General features: G+C 38.8%; 1 protein-coding gene across 14 annotated transcripts in view; it reads right to left on the bottom strand.

Annotated features, from left to right (window-relative positions):
• ERC2 (ELKS/RAB6-interacting/CAST family member 2) overlaps positions 1 to 24,933 on the bottom strand; it is a 984,330-nt gene that overhangs the window by 510,586 nt on the left and 448,811 nt on the right. For all 14 annotated transcript variants that reach the window (XR_013449531.1, XR_013449532.1, XM_078076915.1 and 11 more), the window contains 2 exons: positions 15,088 to 15,225; positions 1,691 to 1,831 (listed from right to left, as the gene is read on the bottom strand). Coding sequence is in view for 12 of the 14 variants with exons in the window: in XM_078076915.1 (XP_077933041.1) it covers positions 1,691 to 1,831; positions 15,088 to 15,225 (279 nt within the window). In the remaining 2 variants the exon portion in view is untranslated. The remainder of the gene's footprint in view (positions 1 to 1,690; positions 1,832 to 15,087; positions 15,226 to 24,933) is intronic.

Here is a 24,933-nt window from a genome sequence, read left to right as displayed (position 1 = left end):
AAGTAAAGGATATTATTCTCCAAATCTGGGTGGGCCTGATCCTATCAGTTGAAAGGCCTTAAGAGCAGGACTGAGATTTCCCTGAAAAGGAAGAAATCAACCTATGGACTGCTGTGCCAGTTCCTGACTGGAGTGTTTCCAGCCTGCCCTTCCTAATGGCCTACCCTATGAATTTCAGACTTGCCTAGCCACCCCCATAACTATGTAAGCCAATTCTTTGCAATAAATTTCTTAATACAGTTCTATTTTTCTGGTAGAACATTGACTGACACACCCATACCAGTGGCAGGCACATTACTATACAGGAACAATAAATGTTTGCTGAAATGCCTGTCTGAAATCATACAATGTAGGCATTGTTTACAAAATTATTTCCATATCAAGCTATGCTCCACAATGTCATCAAGATCTCTTTTCAATTATAAGTATATATATATATTAATTTTAAGGTGCAAATCCATGAATAACACTTGCAAACAGTTATTCAAATTGCAAATGAGGTCAAAGCTTCTGTGCCTTCTGTCACATACCAACTACAGTAATTACAGATGCCCCAAATCAGATTTAGCAGTGAAATAGTAGGAAGAGAATTTACATTCTTTATTTTCATATCAAAGAAATAATCTCCTCTATAAAACAAAACAAAGCAAAACAAAAATACTAGTGTGCTTACATTTTAGGGAATATGCATTTTGTTTCTATTACTCATCAATTCTCTCATTCTTGCATTCCTCGTTTAGACAGTACTTTAATTTGTATAGAATTACCAAAACCCAAGGGCAGAGGTAATAATCTGGGGCTGAAAAATCGACAACTATGCAGTGATATAGCCCAGTAGGAGGAAAGAATCTGTAACAGCCCTAAAGGAGATGGGTATTTCCTGTGGACAAAAATAAGTATAAAGGGGCCAGTTGTGGACAACGGCACACATCTCAGAGTTTTGGAGCCTGAACAAAATAACATGCAATGTTGCTTTTCAAACTTCTCCATCAATGTATTCCTAAGCAAACTAAAGGAGTTATAGGTATCCCTCAGAGTGTGGAGAGTATAGCCCAACCCATTCTCTCCATAACCCCCAAGGAAAAATTTCTTTAAAGTATATTGTTTTACTTAAAAAATGCAGGTAGGATTTGTATTCTGCATCCATGATTTGTCTAGCATGAAAATACTGTTTTAAATTATTTACCATAATGTAAAATCAATCAGAAGAAGAGCCACATTTAACCTATACTTTGTGTAAAGGATGGTACCATATCCCCTAACCTGGAAGTATTCCATGATCCAGTTGAGCAACACAAATGAATGTAAAGAAACCAACAAAAGGACTGGCATATAACAGGCCCTCAATTAGGGGAGATGTTATTATTACTATTGATATTGTTGTTATCCCAAGCAAAAGATCATGGGACATTTAAAAAATACAGAATCCTCTAAGCCACAAAAATGTGGTAAGACATCTAGAAAACTTTCAAGGAGCTACATTCTATGCAGTTAGAGTAGAGACGAGGGCATAGGGCAACCTGATGAAGGCAGTTACAGTAAACGTTTTCCTTTGAACTCAGACAGGTTGCCAAGGAAAGGTAACTACGTCCCCAAAGCCTTCACACAGCCCCTCAAACTCACTCTCTAGTCTCTTGAGGCTCCTATGAATAGGACTATCAGCATGGTTCATTTGTTTTTCCAGACTCACCTCTTTTTCAGTCAGTTCAGCTTGTAAAGCATTGACCTTCTCTTTCAGATCTTTGTTCTCTTTTCGGAAAGATTCTATCTCTTCTAGTCTTTCCCGATCATCTCTTTCCCGCTGTTCTTTCAAACGCTCAATTATTCTCTCCTGTGAGGCAATTATCAAAAAAGAAGTGAGAAACCAAGCGGAAGAGCAAGAAGACGGAGGAGTAGGGGACCTAAATTTCATCTGTTCCCAGGAATTCAGCTAGATAGGGATCAAACCATTCTGAACACCTACGAACTCAATAGGAGCTTGAAGAAAAGAATAGCAGCAACTCTCTGAACAGAAAAGCGACCACTTTCTGGAAGGTAGGACGTGTGGAGAAGTGAATCCGAGGCGATATTCGGGAGCATAGACGGCGGGGGAGGGGGCCTCCATCGGCCGCTACTGGCAAGTGATAGAGCAGCAGAGCACAAAATCGGAACTTTTAAAAGTCGGCTCTGCCAAGGGACGTCACTCCAGTGGCTAAGCGGGGTGTGGAACCCTCGTGGGACAGTGTGGTCTCAGGACCCTCAGGGTCACAGGAAGACCAGAGGTGCCTGAGTGCGGCAGAGCTCCCAGGTATCGGAGCAGAGAAGCCGGCTGCAGAGACGGAGCCGAGGAGTGGGCTCTCAGCTTGGGGTTGCCATAAACCGTGATCCGTGGCACAGTGGGACCACTACTCTTCCAGCAGGGACCCAACAAGTGGCAGACCCGGGGAGACTTCCCTTCCTCCCTCAGGAGGAGCAGCACGGGAATGCACCGCAGGAATCTGCTGGGTTTGGAGACTCCAAATGGGGACCGGTGCCAGAGATAGAAACGCTCGGTCATAGGCTGGGTGAGCACGGAGTGCGGCCGGAGACCGGGGAGACGGGAGTGACTGACGGCTTCTCTCTGGGGGCTCAATGAGCACTGGGGCCCCGAGTTCTCGGCTCCTCTGGGACAGATATTGGGAGGCTGCCATTTTCACTCTCATCCTCCAAAGCTGTACCGAAAGCTTGCAGGGAACTAAAGCTCCGGAGAGCAAACCCGAGCAGATTACTTAGCCAGGCCGCCTACAAGGGCAGGGCAATTCCACCTCCAGCAAAGACATTTGAGACTCACTGCGACAGGCCCCTCCCCCAGAAGATCACAGCAAGCACAGACAGCCAAGACCAAGTTTACCGATCAATGAGAACGGCAGAACTCCAGCACTAGGGGAATACAGCACATAGAATTCATGGCTTTTTTTCCCCCTGATTCTTTAGTCTTTCAAAGTTAATTTTTTTAATTTTCTTTTTTTTCTTTTTCTTTTCTTTTTTCTTTTTTAAGATTTTATTTATTTATTTGACAGAGAGAGACACAGCAAGAGAGGGAACACAAGCAGGGGGAGTGGAAGAGGGAGAAGCAAGCTTCCCTCTGAGCAGGGAGCCCGATGTGGGGCTCTATCCCAGGACCCTGGGATCATGACCTGAACCAAAGGCAGACGCTTAATGACTGAGCCACCCAGGCGCCCCTCTTTTTTTGAATTTTTCTTTTTCCCTTTTTCAAACAACATCTTATCAATCCCTTTTTTTAAAAATCTTTTTTATTTTTCATTTTTAGAGTCATATTCTATACCTTCATAGTAGTTAACCTTATTTTTGGCATATATATAAGTTGTTCTCTCTTTAAAATTTTGGGATAGAGTTTCTTCTAACAGACCAAAATATACCCTAAATCTCTAGTGTATGGCTTTGTTCTACTCTCCTGCCTGATCACATTCTCTCCCTTTTTTTTTTTTTTAATTTCTCATTCATTTTTCAACCAATTTCTTATCTTATCAATTCCTTTTATAAAACCTTTTACAATTTTCATCTTTATAGTCATAGTCCATCCCTTCATCGTATTTACCCTTATTTTTGTATATTATAAGCTTTTCTTTCTTTAAAATTTTAGGAGGCAGTTTCTTCTAACAGACCAAAATACACCCAAAACCTACTGTGTGGCACTGATCTATTCACCAGCCTGATCATATCTGATCATATTCTTTTTTTTTTAATCTTTTTCTTTTTCTTCTTTTTTCTTTCTTTCCCTCCCCCCCCCCCCCCCCCCCCCCAGTTTCAGCTCTCTTCTGATTTCTTTGCTGTATATTTCTCTGGGGACGTTGTTACCCTATTAGCATTTTGTTCTCTCATTCATCTGTTCTCCTCTGGACAAAATGACAAGAAGGAAAAACTCACCTCAAAAAAAAAAAAGAACAAGAGGCAGTACCGACTGCCAGGGACATAATCAATACTGACATTAGTAAGATGTCGGAAATAGAGTTCAGAATGACGATTTTAAAGATACTAGCTGGGATTGAAAAAAGCATGGAAGTTATTAGAGAAACCCTTTCTGGAGAAATAAAAGAACTAAAATCTAACCAAGTTGAAATCAAAAAGGCTATTAATGAGGTGCAATAAAAAATGGAGGCTCTAACTGCTAGGATAAATGAGGCAGAAGAGAAATTAGTGATATAGAAGACCAAATGATGGAAAATAAAGAAGCTGAGAAAAAGAGAGAGAAACAACTACTGGATCACGAGGGCAGAATACGAGAGATAAGTGATACCATAAGATGAAACAACATTAGAATAATTGGGATCCCAGAGGAAGAAGAAAGAGAGAGGGGCAGAAGGTATATTGGAGCAAATTATAGCAGAGAAGTTCCCAAATTTGGGGAAGGAAACAGGCATCAAAATCCAGGAGGCACAGAGAATGGCCCTCAAAATCAATAAAAATAGGTCAACACCCCAACATCTAATAGTAAAACTTACAAGTCTCAGAGACAAAGAGAAAATCCTGAAAGCAGCTCGGGACAAGAGGTCTGTAACCTACAATGGTAGAAACATTAGATTGGCAACAGACCTATCCACAGAGACCTGGCATGCCAGAAAGGACTGGCATGATATATTCAGAGCACTAAACGAGAAAAATATGCAGCCAAGAATCCAGCTAGGCTGTCACTGAAAATAGAAGGAGAGAGAAAAAGCTTCCAGGACAAACAAAAACTAAAGGAATTTGCAAACACGAAACCAGCCCTACAAGAAATCTTGAAAGGGGTCCTCTAAGCAAAGAGAGAGCCTAAAAGCAACATAGACCAGAAAGGAACACAGACAATATACAGTAAAGTCACCTTACAGGCAATACAATGGCACTAAATTCATATCTTTCAGTAGTTACCCTGAATGTAAATGGGCTAAATGCCCCAATCAAAAGACACAGGGTATCAGATTGGATAAAAAAGCAAGACCCATCGATATGCTGTCTGCAAGAGACTCATTTTAGACCCAAAGACACCTCCAGATTGAAAGGGAGGTGTCCATGCCAATGGACACCAAAAGAAAGTTGGGGTGGCAATCATTATATCAGACAAATTAGATTTTAAACCAAAGACTATAATAAGAGGTGAGGAAGGACACTATATCCTACTTAAAGGGTCTATCCAACAAGAAGATCTAACAATTGTAAATATCTATGCCCCTAACATGGGAGCAGCCAATTATATAAGCCAATTAATAAAAAAAGCAAAGAAACACATCAACAACAATACAATAATAGTGGGGGACTTTAACACCCCCCTCACTGAAATGGACAGATCATCTAAGCAAAATATCAACAAGGAAATAAAGACTTTAAATGACACACTGGACCAAATGGACTTCACAGATATATTCAGAACATTCCATCCCAAAGCAACAGAATACACATTCTTTCCTAGTGCCCATGGAACATTCTCCAGAAGCGATCACATCCTAGGTCATAAATCAGGTCTCAACCGGTACCAAAAAACTGGGATCATTTCCTGAGTACTTTGGGACCACAATGCTTTGAAACTAGAACTCAATCACAAAAAGAAGTCAAAAAGAACTCAAATACATGGAGGTTACAGAGCATCCTACTAAAGAATGAATGGGTCAACCAGGAAATTAAAGAAGAATTTAAAAAATTCATGGAAACAAAAGAAAATGAAAACACAACTGTTCAAAATCTTTGGGATGCAGCAAAGGCAGTCCTAAGAGGAAAGTATATAGCAATACAAGTCTTTCTCAAGAAACAAGAAAGCTCTCAAATACACAACCTAACCCTACACCTAAAGGAGCTGGAGAAAGAACAGCAAATAAAGCCTAAACCCAGCAGGAGAAGAGAAATAATAAAGATCAGAGCAGAAATCAATGAAATAGAAACCAAAAGAACAGTAGAACAGATCAACGAAACTAGGAGCTGGTTCTTTGAAAGACTTAACAAGATTGATAAACCCCTGGCCAGACTTCTCAAAAAGAAAAGACAAAGGACCCAAATAAATAAAATCATGAATGAAAGAGGAGAGATCACAACCAACACCAAAGAAATACAAACAATTATAAGAATATATTATGAGCAGCTATATGCCAGCAAATTAGATAATCTGGAAGAAATGGATGCATTCCTAGAGATGTATCAACTACCAAAACTGAACCAGGAAGAAATAGAAAACCTGAACAGACCGATAACCACTAAGGAAATTGAAGCAGTCATCAAAAATCTCCCAAAACACAAAAGCCCAGGGCCAGATGGCTTCCCAGGGGAATTCTACCAAACATTTCAAGAAGAATTAATACCTATCCTTCTGAAACTGTTCCAAAAAATTGAAATGGAAGGAAAACTTCCAAACTCGTTTTATGAGGCCACCATTACCTTGATCCCAAAACCAGACAAAGACCCCATCAAAAAGGAGAATTACAGACCAATATCCCTGATGCACATGGATACAAAAATTCTCACCAAAATACTAGCCAATAGGATCCAACAGTACATTAAAAGGATTATTCACCACGACCAAGTGGGATTTATTCCTGGGCTGCAAGGTTGGTTCAACATCCACAAATCAATCAATGTGATACAATACATTAATAAAAGAAAGAACAAGAACCACATGATCCTCTCAATAGATGCAGAAAAAGCATTTGACAAAGTACAGCATCCTTTCTTGATCAAAACTCTTCAGAGTATAGGAATAGAGGGTAGATACCTCAAGATCATAAAATCCATCTATGAAAAACCCACAGCGAGTATCATTCTCAATGGGGAAAAACTGAGAGCTTTTCCCCTAAGGTCAGAAACACAGCAGGGATGTCCACTATACCACTGCTAGTCAACATAGTATTAGAAGTCCTAGCCACAGCAATCAGACAACAAAAAGAAATAAAAGGCATCCAAATCAGCAAAGAAGAAGTCAAACTCTCACTCTTTGCAGATGATAGGATACTTTATGTGGAAAACCCAAAAGATTCCACCCAAAACTGCTAGAACTCATACAGGAATTCAGTAAAGTGGCAGGATATAAAATCAATGCACAGAAATCAGTGGCATTCCTATACACCAACAACAAGACAGAAGAAAGAGAAATTAAGGAGTCGATCCCATTTACAATTGCACCCAAAACAATAAGATACCTAGGCATAAATCTAACCAAAGAGGCAAAGGATCCGTACTCAGAAAACTATAAAATACTCATGAAAGAAATTGAGGAAGACACAAAGAAATGGAAAAACGTTCCATGCTCATGGGCTGGTAGAACAAATATGGTGAAGATGTCAATGCTACCTAGAGCAATCTACACATTTAATGCAATCCCTATCAAAATACCATCTACTTTTTTCGAAGAAATGGAACAAATAATCCTAAAATTTGTATGGAACCAGAAAAGACCCCGAATAGCCAGAGGAATCTTGAAAAAGAAAAGCAAAGCTGGCGGCATCACAATTCCGGACTTCAAGCTCTATTACAAAGCTGTCATCATCAAGACAATATGGTACTGGCACAAAAACAGAGACATAGATCAATGGAACAGAATAGAGAGCCCAGAAATGGACCCTCAACTCTATGGTCAACTAATCTTTGACAAAGCAGGAAAGAATGTCCAATGGAAAAAAGACAATCTCTTCAACAAATGGTGTTGGGAAAATTGGACAGCCACATGCAGAAGAATGAAACTGGACCATTTCCTTACACCACACACAAAAATAGACTCCAAATGGTTGAAAGACCTCAATGTGAGACAGGAGTCCATCAAAATCCTAAAGGAGAACACAGGCAGCAACCTCTTCGACCTCAGCCGCAGCAACTTCTTCTAGAAACATCGCCAAAGGCAAGGGAAGCAAGGGCAAAAATGAACTATTGGGACTTCATCAAGATAAAAAGCTTTTGCACAATAAAGGAAACAGTCAACAAAACCAAAAGACAACCGACACAATGGGAGAAGATATTTGAAATGACGTATCAGATAAAGGGCTAGTATCCAAAATCTATAAAGAACTTATCAAACTCAACACCCAAAGAACAAAGAATTCAATCAAGAAATGGGCAGAAGACATGAACAGACATTTTTCCAAAGACATCCAAATGGCCAACAGACACACGAAAACGTGCTCAACATTGCTTGGCATCAGCAAAATCCAAATCAAAACTTCAGTGAGAGGGGCACCTGGGTGGCTCAGTTGGCTAAGCAACTGCCTTCGGCTCAGGTCATGATCCTGGAGTCCCGGGATCAAGTCCCGCATCGGGCTCCCTGCTCGGCAGGGAGTCTGCTTCTCCCTCTGACCCTCCTCCCTCTCATGCTCTCTGTCTCTCATTCTCTCTCTCTCAAATGAATAAATAAAATCTTAAAAAAAAAAAAAAAAAAAAACTTCAGTGAGATACCACCTCACACCAGTCAGAATGGCTAAAATGTTAACAAGTCAGGAAATGACAGATGTTGGCGGGGATGCGGAGAAAGGGGAAACCTCCTACACTGTTGGTGGGAATGTAAGCTGGTGCAGCCACTCTGGAAAACAGTATGGAGGTTCCTCAAAAAGTTGAAAATAGAGCTACCATACGACCCAGCAATTGCACTACTGGGTATTTACCCCAAAGATACAAATGTAGGAATCCGAAGGGGTACGTGCACCCCGATGTTTATAGCAGCAATGTCCACAATAGCCAAACTATGGGAAGAGCCAAGATGTCCCTCGACAGATGAATGGATAAAGAAGATGTGGTATATATATGCAATGGAATATTATGCAGCCATCAAAAGGAATGAGATCTTGCCATTTGCAACGACGTGCATGGAACTGGAGGGTATTATGCTGAGCGAAATAAGTCAATCAGAGAAAGACACGTATCATATGATCTCACTGATATGAGGAATTCTTAATCTCAGGAAACAAACTGAGGGTTGCTGGAGTGGTGGGGGTCGAGGGATGGGGTGGCTGGGTGATAGACATTGGGGAGGGTATGTGCTATGGTGAGCACTGTGAATTGTGTAAGACTGATGAATCACAGACCTGTACCTCTGACACAAATAATACATTATATGTTAAAAAAAAAGAAGAAGATAGTAGGAAGGGAAAAATGAAGGGGGGGAAATTGGAGGGGGAGACGAACCATGAGAGACTATGGACTCTGAGAAACAAACTGAGGGTTCTAGAGGGGAGGGGGGTGGGGGGATGGGTTAGCCTGGTGATGGGTATTAAAGAGGGCACGTACTGAATGGAGCACTGGGTGTTATACACAAACAATGAATTATGGAACACTACATCAAAAACTAATGATGTAATGCATGGTGATTAACATAACATAATAAAAGAAAAAAATAAAAGAAGTAAATCCTTAAAAAAAAAAAAGAGGGCATGTATTGAATGGAACACTGGGTGTTATATGCAAACAATGAATCATGGAACACTACATCAAAAACTAATGATGTAATGTATGGTGATTAACATAACATAATAAAAAAAAAAGAAGTGAGAAACCATCAGTGTATGTGCCAAGGCACGCTACAAAAGGAAATGGAAGGCAATAAATGTAAGAAATGCTCTACACGAGTCAACACATGCAATATAGTCAAACTTGGGTTCGTGAAGAGAGGCTGTGCGTAACAGCATTTGGGAAAGACAATCAATATGGCTTTTGACTTAATAATAAAAGTCAGCATCACAGTGTTGCAAGGAAGCTTAATGTTCAAGCTCTGAGGCTGTTCTTGGTTCATGGTGGTACTTGGGAAATTCCAAAAGCAGTTCCAGAAGGGGGAGGTTTAGGCACCAAGACTCTAGACCTATTAAAGCCTTTAATGGACAAGTGAAAGAAGCAGAACTATCCTCTTGGTTCAACCTTCTTCATTTGGCTTTCCCATTTGATATAAAAAAAATTCCTAGGTTTCTGAAGACTTTTCTCTGGCTAGAAAGGGGATCTAAGTGGGGCAAGATCTAGGCCCTCTAGGACTTAGGTCTGAACTCACAGTGAGAACTTGAAACAAAATTAAGAATGAGCTCATTGGATAAGTGATTTGCCAATGTGCCTGGAGATATTCATTTTTCTCCATATTTTTCCATTGGCTTCTTGGCAATCAGCAGAGACTCCAAAATACTGCTTGATTTTGACAAAGTTCCAACAGCAGCGTTTCTTTACTGAGAGCTTACTACATGCTAGGCACTGCGATGTGCCCTTCTCCATCTAGACCTCATCACAACTGCACGGTCTGAACCAGTGCTACTAGTAACGTTGTAGTAGGAAATCCAGGCCCAGAGACCCGCTAACTCATCCGAGGTGACCCAGCGCATAAACAGAAGGCACAGCCTAGTATCCAGGGCTCTCTGAGTCTTAGCCATGTCCATGAGACCACACTGCCACAAACATATGCATGGTGCCAGTTAAGGAGATCTAAGAACATTGTCGCCCTTGACTTACATGTTGAAATGAAAACACTGCTCTGGTAGACATGTTTTGTGGAAACTTACCAGTATCAAAATAAAAGCCTTCTTCTTTTTAAGTAAAATTCCATTGGGGTAAAGTTTGAGTTAGATTTCTAAAATTTATTTCAAATTACCCAACACATATTTGAACTTCCTTTCAGACGGTGATGTTAAAAAATACTGGTGCAACAACTACTCTTAAGGATCCTGATATTATCTTTTATATTCTTATAAGTATGTAGTATGAGACAAGGCCTGATACATAATACAATGTAAAACAGTATGTGATGCAGAGGGAAGTTGGTTTGAACACTTAGCCTGTGATTTAAGATCCCCCAGGGAAGCAACTGTTCTACCCCAAATGACAATAATTTAAGTATCTAATGCTCTCAAGGAAAAAAAGAAATATCACTATTGTTTTGCAATTAGTTAAAAACACTTTAAAATGAAGTATATTATTACAACAGTGGGGGTGGAAACAGAACAAATCAGTCTACTAATTGCCTACATTTGATTCTTCTTGATTCCAGTTACAGTCCTATTTGACTCTGTGACACTGGTGAGTGGATGATTATGTCATCTACCAAAGAAGAAAATGGCCTCAGTGCACAGGAAGTCTCTCAAGGGCTTTTAAAAATTTCAACAGCTGAACCCTTCCTGCCTTATGCCTACACTCATTGCAAAAGCATCACAACTGGTCACCCAGCCACCAGGCCCTCTCCAGGCCATCACTTCCACCACATGAGCTGTTGGAGTGACATTTTTTTTTAAGTCCCAAACTGACTGTGTTGCCTCACTACTTGGAAATCTTCCCAGGAATCGGTCTGGCTGGATCACGTGGCCTTTATTTCCACTCGGCGCCCTTCATATGGTTTTACTGCATGTCCATCCTCCCAGCCTAGTTTTCCAAAGGGCAGCACTCAAATCCTGTGACTCTTTTAACTCAGGGCTGGGCAAACTGTCTGTCATACAGCAGGCAATTAAAGAAGCTGAAGGAAGGAATAAGAACTCAATTTAGGGACTGTCTTAGCTTCAAAGGAAAGGAAATAAAATTAAGTATGCATGTTAACATCCAGAAGGTGTCAGAGTCATTTGGTAAGTAGGTTGATTCACTCTAAGCACTATTGACTGGGCATCGATGACAAAAAAAATCAGCAAGCACTATAATGTTTTTAAGTGTTATTGATGATTCAATACTACAAAATATTTCTCCGTCAATCACAAAACTAATTTAACTGTCAGCCACGCAGGGCCAGATGTCAAAAACATGTGTTAAAAGGCCCTAATATGCCATGATCTACTTGATTAACAACTAACTTGCAGAAATTCCAACAATGTGTTCTTGTTTTAGTCTTATTTGCATTGGCAAGTGTTTCTTGTGCACTCATCTGGCTCTGCAGAGGTCTAATCTATTTGTGTTTTATCACTGAGCGGGAACTGAATTACAGCGGCCTCCAGCTCTGCTATCTGCCTTTCTCAACTGCTTATCTGCTATGTGGCTACAGCAAGGCTTGGCGAGACCAGCTTTATAAATACTGTGGGTTCTGTCTCTTGAGCTTCTGTGTGTCAATCCTAGAACTAAGTCATACTCAATCTTAACTTGCTATGTGGCATTATTTTTTGCACTGTGAATAAGTATATAAATTCTTAGAAACTAAAAGGAATAACACATTCCCCAGAAGGTCATAATTCAAGTGGAATGGTGAATAGTGCCTAATAGGTTCTATTCATCAGCCAAATGACAGCAAATAATTAGACGTTCTTATGAGTCCATGATTTTTAATTAATCATTTTATTTTTTGTATATCTTGTTCCAGGGGATCTGTTCAATTAAATGTGATAAAACTGGAACTTGTGAGGGAAGGGCCATTAAAGGCGATTGTGATGCTGTCAAAAGCACGATTATCAGAAGGTTTGAGTTTCAGTCCCATTCCATCACCCGTGAGCTGAGTGGCCTTGGGATAGTCCAGGGGAGGCAACAAAGTCCCAACATAGGACCAACTTAGACAAATTAGAAGTGGCTTCCTGGAGCACTGGGTTGAGAAGTTAGCATGCACCATGGTCTATCCATGACATCCACGTAGCACACAGAAATGGGGAATAGTGCTGCATCTGTCCAAAATTTTCATTTCTGGGCAAGTCATTTCACCTCACTAAGGCCATTTCCCATCTTTAAAATGGAAGAGCATAGGTTTGGTGTTTCTCAAAGTATGGTCATTTAACCACTTTCATCAGAATCACTGGGCATACTTTTAAAAATCACAGGTTCCTTGGCCCCATGGCAAAGCAACTGAATCAGCATCACTAGGAAATGGGACCCAGGAGACTGTATTTTAAGAAGCTCCCTAGACGATAAGATTATTTGGATACACGCAGAAGTTTGATACTGGAATAAATACTTAAAAGCAATCTATTATTCTTTGTCCCATGATAAAGAACCTTGCCAGTTCCTAGCCAATGTTTTTGTCTGTGCTTTTCAAATACACTAACATTCTGATTTTGTCACCTTTTGAAAATTCCCTTCAAATAAATTGACCTGTGTTTGCTTTTATTCTTCATTACTATGAAAGGCTAAAAGTCAGATGCAAATAAGGTTTGAAAACTAAGAGCTCACACAAAGCTGGCCTACCTCACATTTGGCTTGAGCATCATAATACTTTAAAACCTGAACTTGAATGGTTTGAGGTAGGTCAAGGACTCTGCAGCTTGCCACAGTTGCCAGCAGTCCCTACTGCCTCACACCAAACCCACTTCCCTCATTTTTGTTCTCTGCCTGGCTCTTCAAAGTATCTAACTACTCAACTCCTCATCTATTGCCTAATTCAGATTCCATGTGCCTGAGATTGTGGATCAGCAAACTGAATAATTATTATCAAGGTAGTTCCAAAGAGAATGGAACTTAGAGGTCAGCTAATTTAAATGTGCATTTTGAAAATAATGTACTAAGAGAAGAGGCTTGCCCCACGTGATGCAACTCTCAAGTGGTGGCATGAGTATGAGGGGGGCAGACTCCCACAGACCTCAACCTTCCTTCGCAGTCGTCCCCTCATTCTCAAAGGAAGTGCTTAAATAAAAGGAACAGTTTCAGATTTGGGGATTGTTTGGGTATTTAAACTAGAATAAATCAAATCTTAATAGGGCCGGGGAAAAAAAATGATAAAATCCTGCCAAGAATCCACGACATGGAAAAATCATATGGTATATGTTTACTTCTGTAAAGTTGCAGAAAGAAATTGAGAGGTAGTGATGGAATGACATCATATCACTCAAAAACTGCAAACAGGATACATACTCATTAATAGTTTTCGAACCAACATTCCCTCATTCAAATTTTTACAAAGAAAATTACTACATAGAGTTTCGGTAATAAATTCTTAAAAACTTAAAAAAAGAGTATTTTCCCTGAAGAATCATCTTATTTATTCTTTTATGTTTTCAAGTAAAATCTTATATCTTTATAATTTAATATTAAAGTTATAATGTTATCATTTCTATCTAGCCATAGGATTACAGCTCTTCCTTTTAGCATTTCTATTTTTTTATGTAGTGCAGTGATTCTCAGACTAGAGGGAACATCACAATGACTGGATGTTTACTCCAGGAACTCGCTAAAGTGCAGAATCCCAAGCCCTCTCAAAGTTCCGATTTAGTAGGTATAGATAGAGCCTAATAATTCAGATTTTCAACAGGCACCTCCTGGTGATTCTGACATAGAAGTCAAAGAAGCCTTCTTTAGGATACATTGGCTTAAAAAAAAAAAAAAATCTGTGGGCCATTTAGTCTAATGCCTTCCATTCCACAAATTTGAGGTGCTGGGAAAGATAGTTACTTGCCAAGGTCATCCAGTTAGTTAGTGGCAGGGCTGGGACTAGCTCCTACCTAAGTCTCCTTCCATTTGACTTCATTACTACAGTTTATAGACTATGATAATGGGGAATATAGGAGACAGGCAGTCTAGCTCCCAAGTCCACACCCATGACTACTATGTAATACAGCTTCTCAGGAAACTGAACTCCCGGAAGAGGAGGAATTAAATCTGCAGAAATTAAGAACATTCTAGCCTAGCTAATAGTGTGTGCAAAGGGTCTGAGAAAGGAGGGAGCATGGCAGACTTGAAGATCTAGGCCAGCATAGCCAGAATAGACAGAATGAGGGAAGAGAGATGGGGGATGAGGCTGGGAAAGAAGGAAGGAAAGAAGAAAAAAGAGGGAAGGTAGAGGAAGGGAGGGAGGGAATAGTAAAGGAGGGAGAGAAGAAGAACAAGAAGGAGAAAGGGAAAGAGGGTGGGAGGATGGGAAGGAAAGAGGAGTAAAGCAAGCAGGCAGAGAGGTAGCTGATCGGATACGAGCCAGATCAGATGAAGGGATGGAACGTATGTGCCAGGTTAAGGATTTCAGTTTTTATCATCCTAAGAACAGTAACAAGCTAGTGAAGGTTTTTAAGCAGGTCCAAATGTGATGTGATCAGGTTTGCATTTCAAAGCTCTCCTGGTTTTTTTAATGTGCCAAGTATACTGAGGAGGGCTAACATGGGAGTGGGAGGTCTAGCTGGAACAGAGGGCAGTGTGAGCACATGGAGAAAAGCAGGCATATTTAAATACATTTAGATCATCTCCTCCTCCCCACACTTCCCTAAATCCTGACACCCCCATTTTTCAGCCCAAGCTCACCTTTTCTGACAAAGCCTCTTCGAGTGTTGCTAGCGCAGTATCCGTATTACTGGAATCCGTCTGCAAGGACTTTACTCTGTCTTTCAGGTTGGTTAGTTGTTTGTCTTTATCTCTAAGCTGTTCTTGCAAGTTTTCAATCTGAAAATAAAGATCACCATATTTAATGCATATGTTATTACAGATCCAAGGCCAAGATTCCTGAAGTGGACATGTTTTTAAAAAATAGACCCCAGGCTATGGACATTGTCAGCATTGAGGTTACACTGACTTAGAATCAAGGCCATTTTGATGAGACCTCATCCTTCCATGTAATTCAACTTTGTATTTAAATGGAGGTAGTCTGCTCAATAGAGATGAGCAGACTATCTCCTTCCATACTGATGCAAGCCCTTCATACATGTAAGCATTGCTATTTCTACCTATTTCTATCCTTCCTACCAGATTAGTCCACAATCTAATCTTCGTACAATGAATCAGAGAAATACATACACAGGATTTTTTCATTCAATGAAAAGACATGTCTTGGGTGCCCATTCTGCAACAAGCACCATATCAATATATGGCAGAACCTATGTAGTCATTCACTCACTCCTTTATTCAGTATTAAACTTTGTGATATGCCAAATGTTGTCAAGTGGCTGTTTCAAAGTAACCACATGAAAAGCCAAGTAGGTTATCATTAGTAGACTGTTAATGGGAAGAACTTGTGATATAAATCGAATGTAACAAGTACTAAACACTCCATTTGGCAACTAAGTCATGTGCTGGCAACCAACCAGCCACTTTTATCCACTATCTGCAGCCTGAAATAAACACGCCAAATAGCTGATTATAACGCCTGCCCATGAACAGCAGCAAGGACCTTTCCCGGGCATTGCATACATTATCATTCATGTTTTTATTCTCTGCTTTCAAACCATGTATTTCTTATCTCAGGATTAAAAAAAGCCCACTGTACAAACAATTTATTTGTATTAAGGGTTTTAAAGTGACAAGTAAAAAAAGCAGTACAACTCTAAGATAAGTCCATTCAAAATATTTGTATTCTGCACCCAGGCTTTCGCAGGAAATCATTCCAAATGCATGTTTAACAATGTGTGACTTAAACAAATTTTTGGATTATTTGATTCATTTAGCATAAATCTGGAATGCAACACAAATAATGACAGTCAAAGCAACAACGAGAGGAGAAGAGGGTGACAGTGGAGGTGGCAGTGGTAACAGCAGGAAAATAGCTCTGAATGCAAAAACAAAGACCCTGCTGACCCTCAACTGGCAGGACATGGGACTTGGCTAATTTTTCCAATGGCTACAGGGATTTGAACTAATGGAGATGGACTTTTTCCTTTTCCTTCCTTCCTTCCTTCCTTCCTTCCTTCCTTCCTTCCTTCTCCCTTCCTTCTTCCTTCTTTCCTTTTTTTTTTTCCCCACCAATGCATCTTTTTAATAAGACATGTTTTCTGCCTTGAGATAGACATCCTGGAACTCAAGTTATAGTCAAATAATTAGGCTTCTCCTTCATCAAAAATGCAGTGTATTCCTGCCCACCTACCACTGTGAGAATTCACTGTAACTTCATGGAAAACACAGGAACTCAAAAGGCATAATCATCTGCAGCCAAAACAAAGGTTTTCTCCATTCCAGACAAGTGTTCGTGAGGTTACACAACACCATAAATAAATAGATGGCTGAACAAGAATATGGATGGTTACATATCAGAATGATACTCATTATATAAAAGAAGCCAACAGCTGAGAGGACTGGCTCTTCAAAGACAGTGTGTGTTATTACTGTGAGTACACCCACACCCACGGATACATTTGTGTACGCGAATATGTGTAAATCTCTGGTGGTTCCAAGCAAACTGATTAGGCACCCCCTGTCACCCTGGGAGACAGTGCCCTGGACAGGACAGAGGATATGTTCTCTCAGGGCATCAGCCCTGGGGCAGTGATAGGCACTGATTTCAAGGGACTTTGGGCACTGGAAACAGAGGCTAAATAAGACTGACTAGGAGCCTGTGAGAGACTCCTTGGGGCCTCCCCAAATCACTGAGAGGACTGAAGAAGTTAGGACCAGGGTTCTACCAGTATGCAGGTAATATAACACTTGGTATTTTCTGGTTTTCTGATAGTAGCCATCCTAATGGGTATGAGATGGGTGTCTCCTTAGAGTTTTGATTTTCATTTCCCTCATGACTAATGATGTTGAGTGATCTTTTCATGTGCTTACTAGCCATCTGTATATCTTCTTTTCTTTTCTTTTCTTTTTTTTTTATTATGTTATGTTAGTAACCACCCCAAAACTGCTATAACTCATACAGGAATCCAGTAAAGTGGCAGGATATAAAATCAATGCACAGAAATCAGTGGCATGCCTATACACCACCAACAAGACAGAAGAAAGAGAAATTAAGGAGTCGATCCCATTTACAATTGCACCCAAAACCATAAGATACCTAGAAATAAATCTAACCAAAGAGGCAAAGGATCCGTACTCAGAAAACTATAAAATACTCATGAAAGAAATTGAGGAAGACAAAGAAATGGAAAAACGGTCCATGCTCATGGGCTGGAAGAACAAATATGGTGAAGATGTCAATGCTACCTAGAGCAATCTACACATTTAATGCAATCCCTATCAAAATACCATCCACTTTTTTCAAAGAAATGGAACAAATAATCCTAAAATTTGTATGGAACCAGAAAAGACCCCAGATAGCCAGAGGAATGTTGAAAAAGAAAAGCAAAGCTGGTGGCATCACAATTCCGGACTTCAAGCTCTATTACAAAGCTGTAACCATCTGTATATCTTCTTGAGAGAAATGCCTATTCAAGCCATTTGCCCATTTTTGAATCACATTGTTTGATTTGTTGTTGTTGTTGTTGAGCTTTAGGAATTCTTTATATATTCTGCATTGTCTGCTTGTCACATATACAATTTATAAATATTTTCTCCAATTCTGTGGCTTGCCTTTTTACTCTGCTGATATTCTTTTGATGTGTAAATTTCCCCATTAATACTGCTTTCTCTACATTCCCTAAGTTTTGGTACATTGCACTTCTTTTGTTTTCATTCGCCTTTAAGTATTTTTTCATTTCTCGTGATCTGTTTTGATCCATTCATTTTTTAAAAGTGTGTTGTTTAATTTCCATAAATTTGCAAAATTTCCAGTTTTTCTGTTACTGATTTCTAACTTCATCCTTTTGTGGTTAGAGAAGATACTTTCTATGATATCCATCTTTTTTTTTTTTAAGATTTTATTTATTTGACAGAGAGAGACATAGTGAGAGAGGGAACACAAGCAGGGGGAGTAGGAGAGGGAGAAGCAGACTTCCCCACGGAGCAGGGAGCCTGATGCGGGGCTCAAACCCAGGACTCTGGGATCATGACCTGAGCTGAAGGCAGACACTTAATGACTGAGCCACCCAGGCGCCCCTCTATGATATCCATCTTTTAAAATCTATTGAGACATAATGTGTGGGTTATCATATGGTCTAGCCTGGGGAATGTTCCATGTGCACTTGAGAAGAATGCACATGCTGTCATTGTTGGATAGAGTGTTCTGAATATGTCTGTTAGATCTTATTGATTTATTTTGTTGTTTAAATCCTCTATTACCCTACTTATCTTCTCTCTGATTATTTTAACATTGAGAGTGGAGTACAGACATATCCAACTATTATTGCAAAACTATCTTCTTCCTCTTTCCGTTCTGTCAGTTTTTGCTTCACATATTTTGATGGTCTGGCATTAGGTTCATAAATGCCTGTAATTGTCATATCTTCTAGTATTGAAACTTCCATTAATTTGTAAGGCCTTTATTTGTCTATTGTAAATTTTTCTGACCTAAAGTCTGTTTTGTCTCTTTCAGTTATTACTTGCATAGAACATATTTCTCCATCCTTTCACTTTCAATCTATTTGTGTCTTTGGATCTAAAGTGAATCTCTTATAAATAGCATATAGTTGGATCATGGTGCGGGTGGTGGGGAGGGGTTGTTTGTTTGTTTTCTTGTTCTTAGTCCACTCTGCCAATCTCTGTCTTTCAATTAGAGTTTAATCCATTTAAAGTAATTACTGAAAAGGAGGAACTTATATCTGTCATTTTGCTATTTATTTCTGTATACCTTATAATGTTTTTGTTCCTCATTTCCTGCATTACTATCTTCTTTTGTACTTAGTTGATTTTTTTGTAGTGAAATGATTAAATTCTATATTCATTTTGTGTGTGTGTGTGTGTGTGTGTGTGTGTGTGTGTATTCTACAGCTATTTTCTTTGTGGTTACCCATGGGGATTACTTGTAACATCCTAAATTTGTAACACTTAATTTTAACACTTTGGATTTATACCAGCTTAGCTTCAATAACATACAAAAATTCTACTCTTTTACAGCTCCATCTCCACTCCTTTTGGTTGCTGATGTCATAAAATTCTATCTTTATACATTGTGTGTTCCCAAACACAAGTAATAATTCTTTTAAATGCATTAGTTTCTTACCTAATGTAGAAAATGAAACATAGAGTTACAAACCAAAGTTACAATAACACTAGTTTTTAGACTAATAATTTTTGTAAATATATTAGTCTCTTAGGTCATGTAGAAAACAGAAAATGGAATCACAAACCATTATTACAATAATACTAGCTTTTATAATTGCCCACATACTTACCTTTATTGAAATATTTATTTCTTCACATGGCTTTGGGTTACCATCTAGTGTCTTTTCATTTCACCCTACATGACTCTTTTAAGAATTTCTTGTAGGACAGCTCTAGTGGTAACAAACTCCTAAGCTTTTATTTATCTGGGAGTATCTTAATTTTTCCCTCACTCTTTTGTTTAATTTTTTATTTAAATTCAATTTAGTGTAATAATACATATAGTGTATTATTAGTTTCCGGGGTAGAATTTAGTGATTCATCAGTTGCATATAACATCCAGTGCTCACTACATCAAGTGCCCTCCTTAATGCCCATCACCTAATTACCCCATCACCCCAAACACCCCCTCCAACAACCCTCAGTTTGTTTCCTATAGGTAAGAGCCTTTTATAGTTTGCCTTCCTCTTGAATGGTTTTGCTGGATATAGCATTCTTGGTTGACAGAAGTTTTTGTTTTTGTTTGTTTCTTTTAGCACTTTGATTATATCTACTCATTGCCTTCTGACCTCCAAAGTTTCTGATCAGAAGTCTGCTTATGATCTTATTTAGGATCCCTTGTAAATGACAAGTCACTTCTCTCTTCATGTTTTCAAATGTATCTCTTTGTCTCTAGATTTCAAAAGTTTGGTTATAATGGGTCTTGGTGTGAGTCTCTTCGAATTTATCTTTCTGGATGCTTATTGAGCTTCCTAGATGTTTATATTCATGTCCTGAATCAAATTTGGAAAGTATCAACCATTATTTCTTCAAATATTCTCTTTGCCTCTTTCTCTCTCTCTCTTTCTGGGACTCTCTTAATATGTGTGTTGGTCCATTTGATGATGTCCCACAGGCCTCTCAGGTTCTGTTTACTTTTCTTCAATCTTATTTATTTTTGTTTCAAGTTCATTGATTCTTTCTTCTGGCTTCTCAAAGTTGCCTTTGAACCCTTCTAGTGAATTTTTCCTTTCAGTTATTGTACTTTTCAGCTCCAGAATTTCCTTTTGGTTTCTTTTGAGTTTTCTATCTTTTCACTGATACTTCAATTTTGCTCTTACGTTCTTTTCTTTACTTCCCCTGCATCTCCCTTTTGTTCTTTGAGCATCTTTAAGAGTGTTGTTTTAAAATCTTTGTCTAGTAGATCTGTCATCAAGTCTTCTCAGGGCCAGTTTCTGTCGATTTTTTTTTTTTCCTTTGATTACACCATACTTTTCTACTTTCTGTATGACTTGTGATTTTTGATGTTGAAAACTGGATGTGATAACTCTGGAAATCAGATTCTCCCCACTTCCCACGGTTTGTTGGGTTTTTTTGTTTGTTTGTTTTGTTTTTTGTTTTTTGGGTTTTTTTACTGTTTTTATTGTTTGGGGTTTGTTGTTGTTGTTGTTTTTGTTAATTTCGTTGTTTTTGTAGGCTATCTCTGTGCCAAAGATCAGTCTGAGGTATAAATATAAGGTCTTTTTAAGTCTTTTCTGAGCCCAGGTATGTGTCATCATTTTCTAATTTTCCTTATATCTGCAGTTGCTCATGAATGTCCTAATTTTCAATGTATGGCTCACAAAAGAGAAAAAGAGAAAACGAATGAGGAGGAAAAGGACTGGAGTCCTTTAAGTCCTCTGGAAGTCAGTTCAGCAGAGAAGGGGTTTGCACCAATGTGGAGAGGTGCAACCACAATGGCTGCTGACTCTGACTGCACCTCTGAGATCAGAAGCAACAATCAATGATCAGAACACAGATCCTTGATATTTGGAAGGTGGGTTTCTTTTTGCTCACTCTGGCTCCTTCAAGCTGTGTGTAGGCTGCTCCAGGCACACATGTTCAGCTGCCTGCCACTTGGCTAAAGGGTGGGAAATGGTTAGCTTCCACTGTGTTAAGAGCTAATATTGACCAAAATTAATAAAATGATGGCATTTTACCATCTAAGCCTTCCCCTGGAAGTTGCAACCCTTCAATAGACCCCAGAGTTCCAAAATAGTTACTTCAGACAGATTCTGACAGTGCAATCATTGTCTAGATGGAGAGACAAATTCCTGGTGCCTCCCACTCCTCCATCTTCCCAGAATCCTCCTCTAGAAATACCCTTTACATAACACCAAGGAAAAGGCAAAACTGGTTGCTAGTATAAGATCCTCTAAATCATGGATTTAAATAGAAAGATTTAGGGGCACCTGGGTGGCTCAGTCAGTTAAGTGTCTGCCTTTGGCTCAGGTCATGACCCCAGGGTCCTGGGATCAAGCCCCACATCTGGCTTCCCTGCTCAATGGGGAGTCTGCTTCTCCCTCTGCCTCTGCCCCTCCCCCTGCTTGTGTGCTCTCTCGCTCTTGCTCTGTCTCTCAAATAAATAAAATAAAATCTTTTTAAAATTAAAAATAAATAAAAAGATTTAAATCAACCCATTGTATTGGGTTTCTATTACTGCATGAAATATTAGCACAAACTCTGCAGGTTAAAACAACATGAATTTATTGCCCCACAATCTGTAGATCAGAAGTTCAAGCATGGTGTAATTGGTTTCTCTGCCTATGGTCTCAGAAAGCTGATATCAAAGGATCAATCAAGCTGAGCTCTCATCTGGAACTTGGGGTCCTCTTTCAAGATCATTCAAGTTGTTGGCATTTTTCAGTTCATTGCTGGCTATTGGCTAGCAATTGCTCTCAGCAACTAGAACCTGTCTTAGGTCCTTGCTACATGACCCTCTCCATCTTCAAAACAACAGAGCACTTCTTACATGTCAAATTCCCTCCTCCATGCTTTGAATTTTTCTGACTTTTCTGTCTCTGACCTCTAGACTCAGATTTATAATGCTCAAGTGATTAGTTCAAGCCCACCCAGATAATCTCCCTTTTGGTTAACTCAAGGTCAACTGAATAGCAACCTTAATTACATCTGCAAATTCCCTTTTGCATAAAATGTAATCCAAACATTGACATAACATCAGGGAGCCCATGTCATGAGGGCCATCCTAGAATTCTGAGTACTATACCCATATATTTCATCTACAATAAAAACATAATAGTCTTTTTAAAAGATTCCTTAAACAAAGAATTCTGCAAGAGAAATTTATCCAGATCTGAAGAATTAATTATAATGGGATGTGTGACATTTTAACATGGCATTTCTGATGCAGCCATTTTTACATGGCCTAAAGTTAAAATAAAAGTAAACTTTTTAAGCTTATAAAATAGGTACTGTATGTACGAGACCTCTTCACTACAAGCCAGGCATTGTTCTAAATGCTTGTTTTTTTTTAACATTTTATAATGAGATAATTGAGATTTCCATGCAGTTGTAAGAAATAGTATAAAGAGATCCCTTACACTTGTCACCCAGTTTCCTCTAGTAGTAAAATCTAGCATAACTATAGCACAGTATCACAACTTAGAAACTGATGTTCATACAACCCATTGATCTATTCAGTTATCACCATTTTTATATGCACTCATTGGTGTGTGTGTATGTGTGTGTGTGTGTGTGTGTCTGTATTTAGTTCTATGCAATTGTATCACGTGTATAGATTCATGTGACCACCACCAAAGTCAGGATACAGAACAATTCCATCCCCCAAAAGATCCCTTGTGTTGTCCTTTTATAATTGTACCCACTTACCTCTGTCTCTGTCCCCATCTCTAACCCCTGGCAACAATGAATCAGTCCTCCATTCTATAACTTTATCATTTCATAAATGTTACATAAACGTAGGCACACAGTATATAACATAACCTTTGGCATTGTTTGTCTGTTTGTTTTTTCCACTCAGCATGATTCTCTGGAAGCCCATCCAAATTGTTATGTCTATCAATAGTTTGTTCTCTTTTATTACTAAGTAGTAGTCCATGGTAATGGCTATACCAGCCTGTTTAACCATTTACCTGTTAAAGGATATTTGGGTTGTTTCTGGTTTGGGGCTATTACAAATAGGCTACTATGAACATTCATGTGTAAGTTTTTTCTATGAACACAAGTTTTCATTTCTCTGAGATAAATACCACCACAGTAAAATTTCTGGGTCATGGGACTTGCAATTTAGCTGTATAAGATGCCAAACTGTTTTCCAGAGTGGCTGTACCATTTTACATTCCCACCAGCAATGTAGGAATGATCTAGTTTTCCTACATTCCCACACACTTTGGGTGTTATCATTACTTTTTGTTTTAGTAAATCTGATAGATGTATAGTGACATCTCATTGTAGTTTTATTTTGCATTTCCCTAATGGTTAATGACTTTGAACATCTTTTCATGTGCTTATTTGCCATCTGTACATCCTCTTCAGTAAATATCTGTTCATGCCTTTCAGCCATTTTGTAATTGGATTGTTTTGGTTTTATTTTACTGTTGACTTTTCAGAGTTCTTTGAGAGTACTCTAGATACCAATCCCTTGTAATATGGTTTACAATTATTTTCTCCCAGTCTGTATCTTTTCTTTTCATCCTCTTAACAGGATGTTTCATAGAGCAGAAAGTCCAATTTAGAGATCATGCTTTTAATGTCAATTCTATGAAATCATTACTTCGCCTTAGATTCTGAAGATTTTATCCTATAGTTTTTCTAATACATTTATAGGTTCATATTTTACATCTAAGTCCATGGTTTACTTTGAGTTAATTTTTTGTATAAGATGTGAGGTTTAGGTCAATGTTCATTTTTATTGCCTATAGATGTCCAATTGATCAAACACCATTTATTAAAAAAAAAAAGCTGTTCTTCCTCCATTGAAATGTCTTTGCACCATTGTAAAATATCAATTAGGCATATCCGTGTGGGTATATATCTGGATTCTCTATTCTGTTCCACTCACCTATCTATCACTCCAATAATAGGAGATTGTCTTGATTACATCAGTTATATTGTAACTGTAACCTTTTTTTTTTCAAGAATGTTTTAAGTTAATCTAGGGCTTGTGCATTTCCATACAAAAAATTATAATAAGCCTGTGTATGTTCAACAAAAACCCTTGGGGTTTTGAAAGGAATTTCATTAAACTTATAGCTCAGTTTGGGGAGAAGTGACACCTTTAATATGTTGAGTTTTCCAAACCATGAATACAGTACATTATCTCAATTTGGTTAGGTCCTCTTTGATTTTTTTCATTAACATTTTATAAATTTCAGCATACAGATCCTGTACATGTTTTGGTAAATTTATTTCTAAGTATTTCATTTTCTTTGGAGTTATTATAAATGAAATTCTGTTTTTAATTTC

The sequence above is a fragment of the Halichoerus grypus genome, chromosome 1 (assembly GCF_964656455.1).
Source record: "Halichoerus grypus chromosome 1, mHalGry1.hap1.1, whole genome shotgun sequence".
Lineage (NCBI taxonomy): Eukaryota > Metazoa > Chordata > Mammalia > Carnivora > Phocidae > Halichoerus > Halichoerus grypus.
The sequence above is the reverse complement of the archived record's forward strand: the minus strand, read 5'-3'. Positions and strand labels throughout refer to the sequence as shown.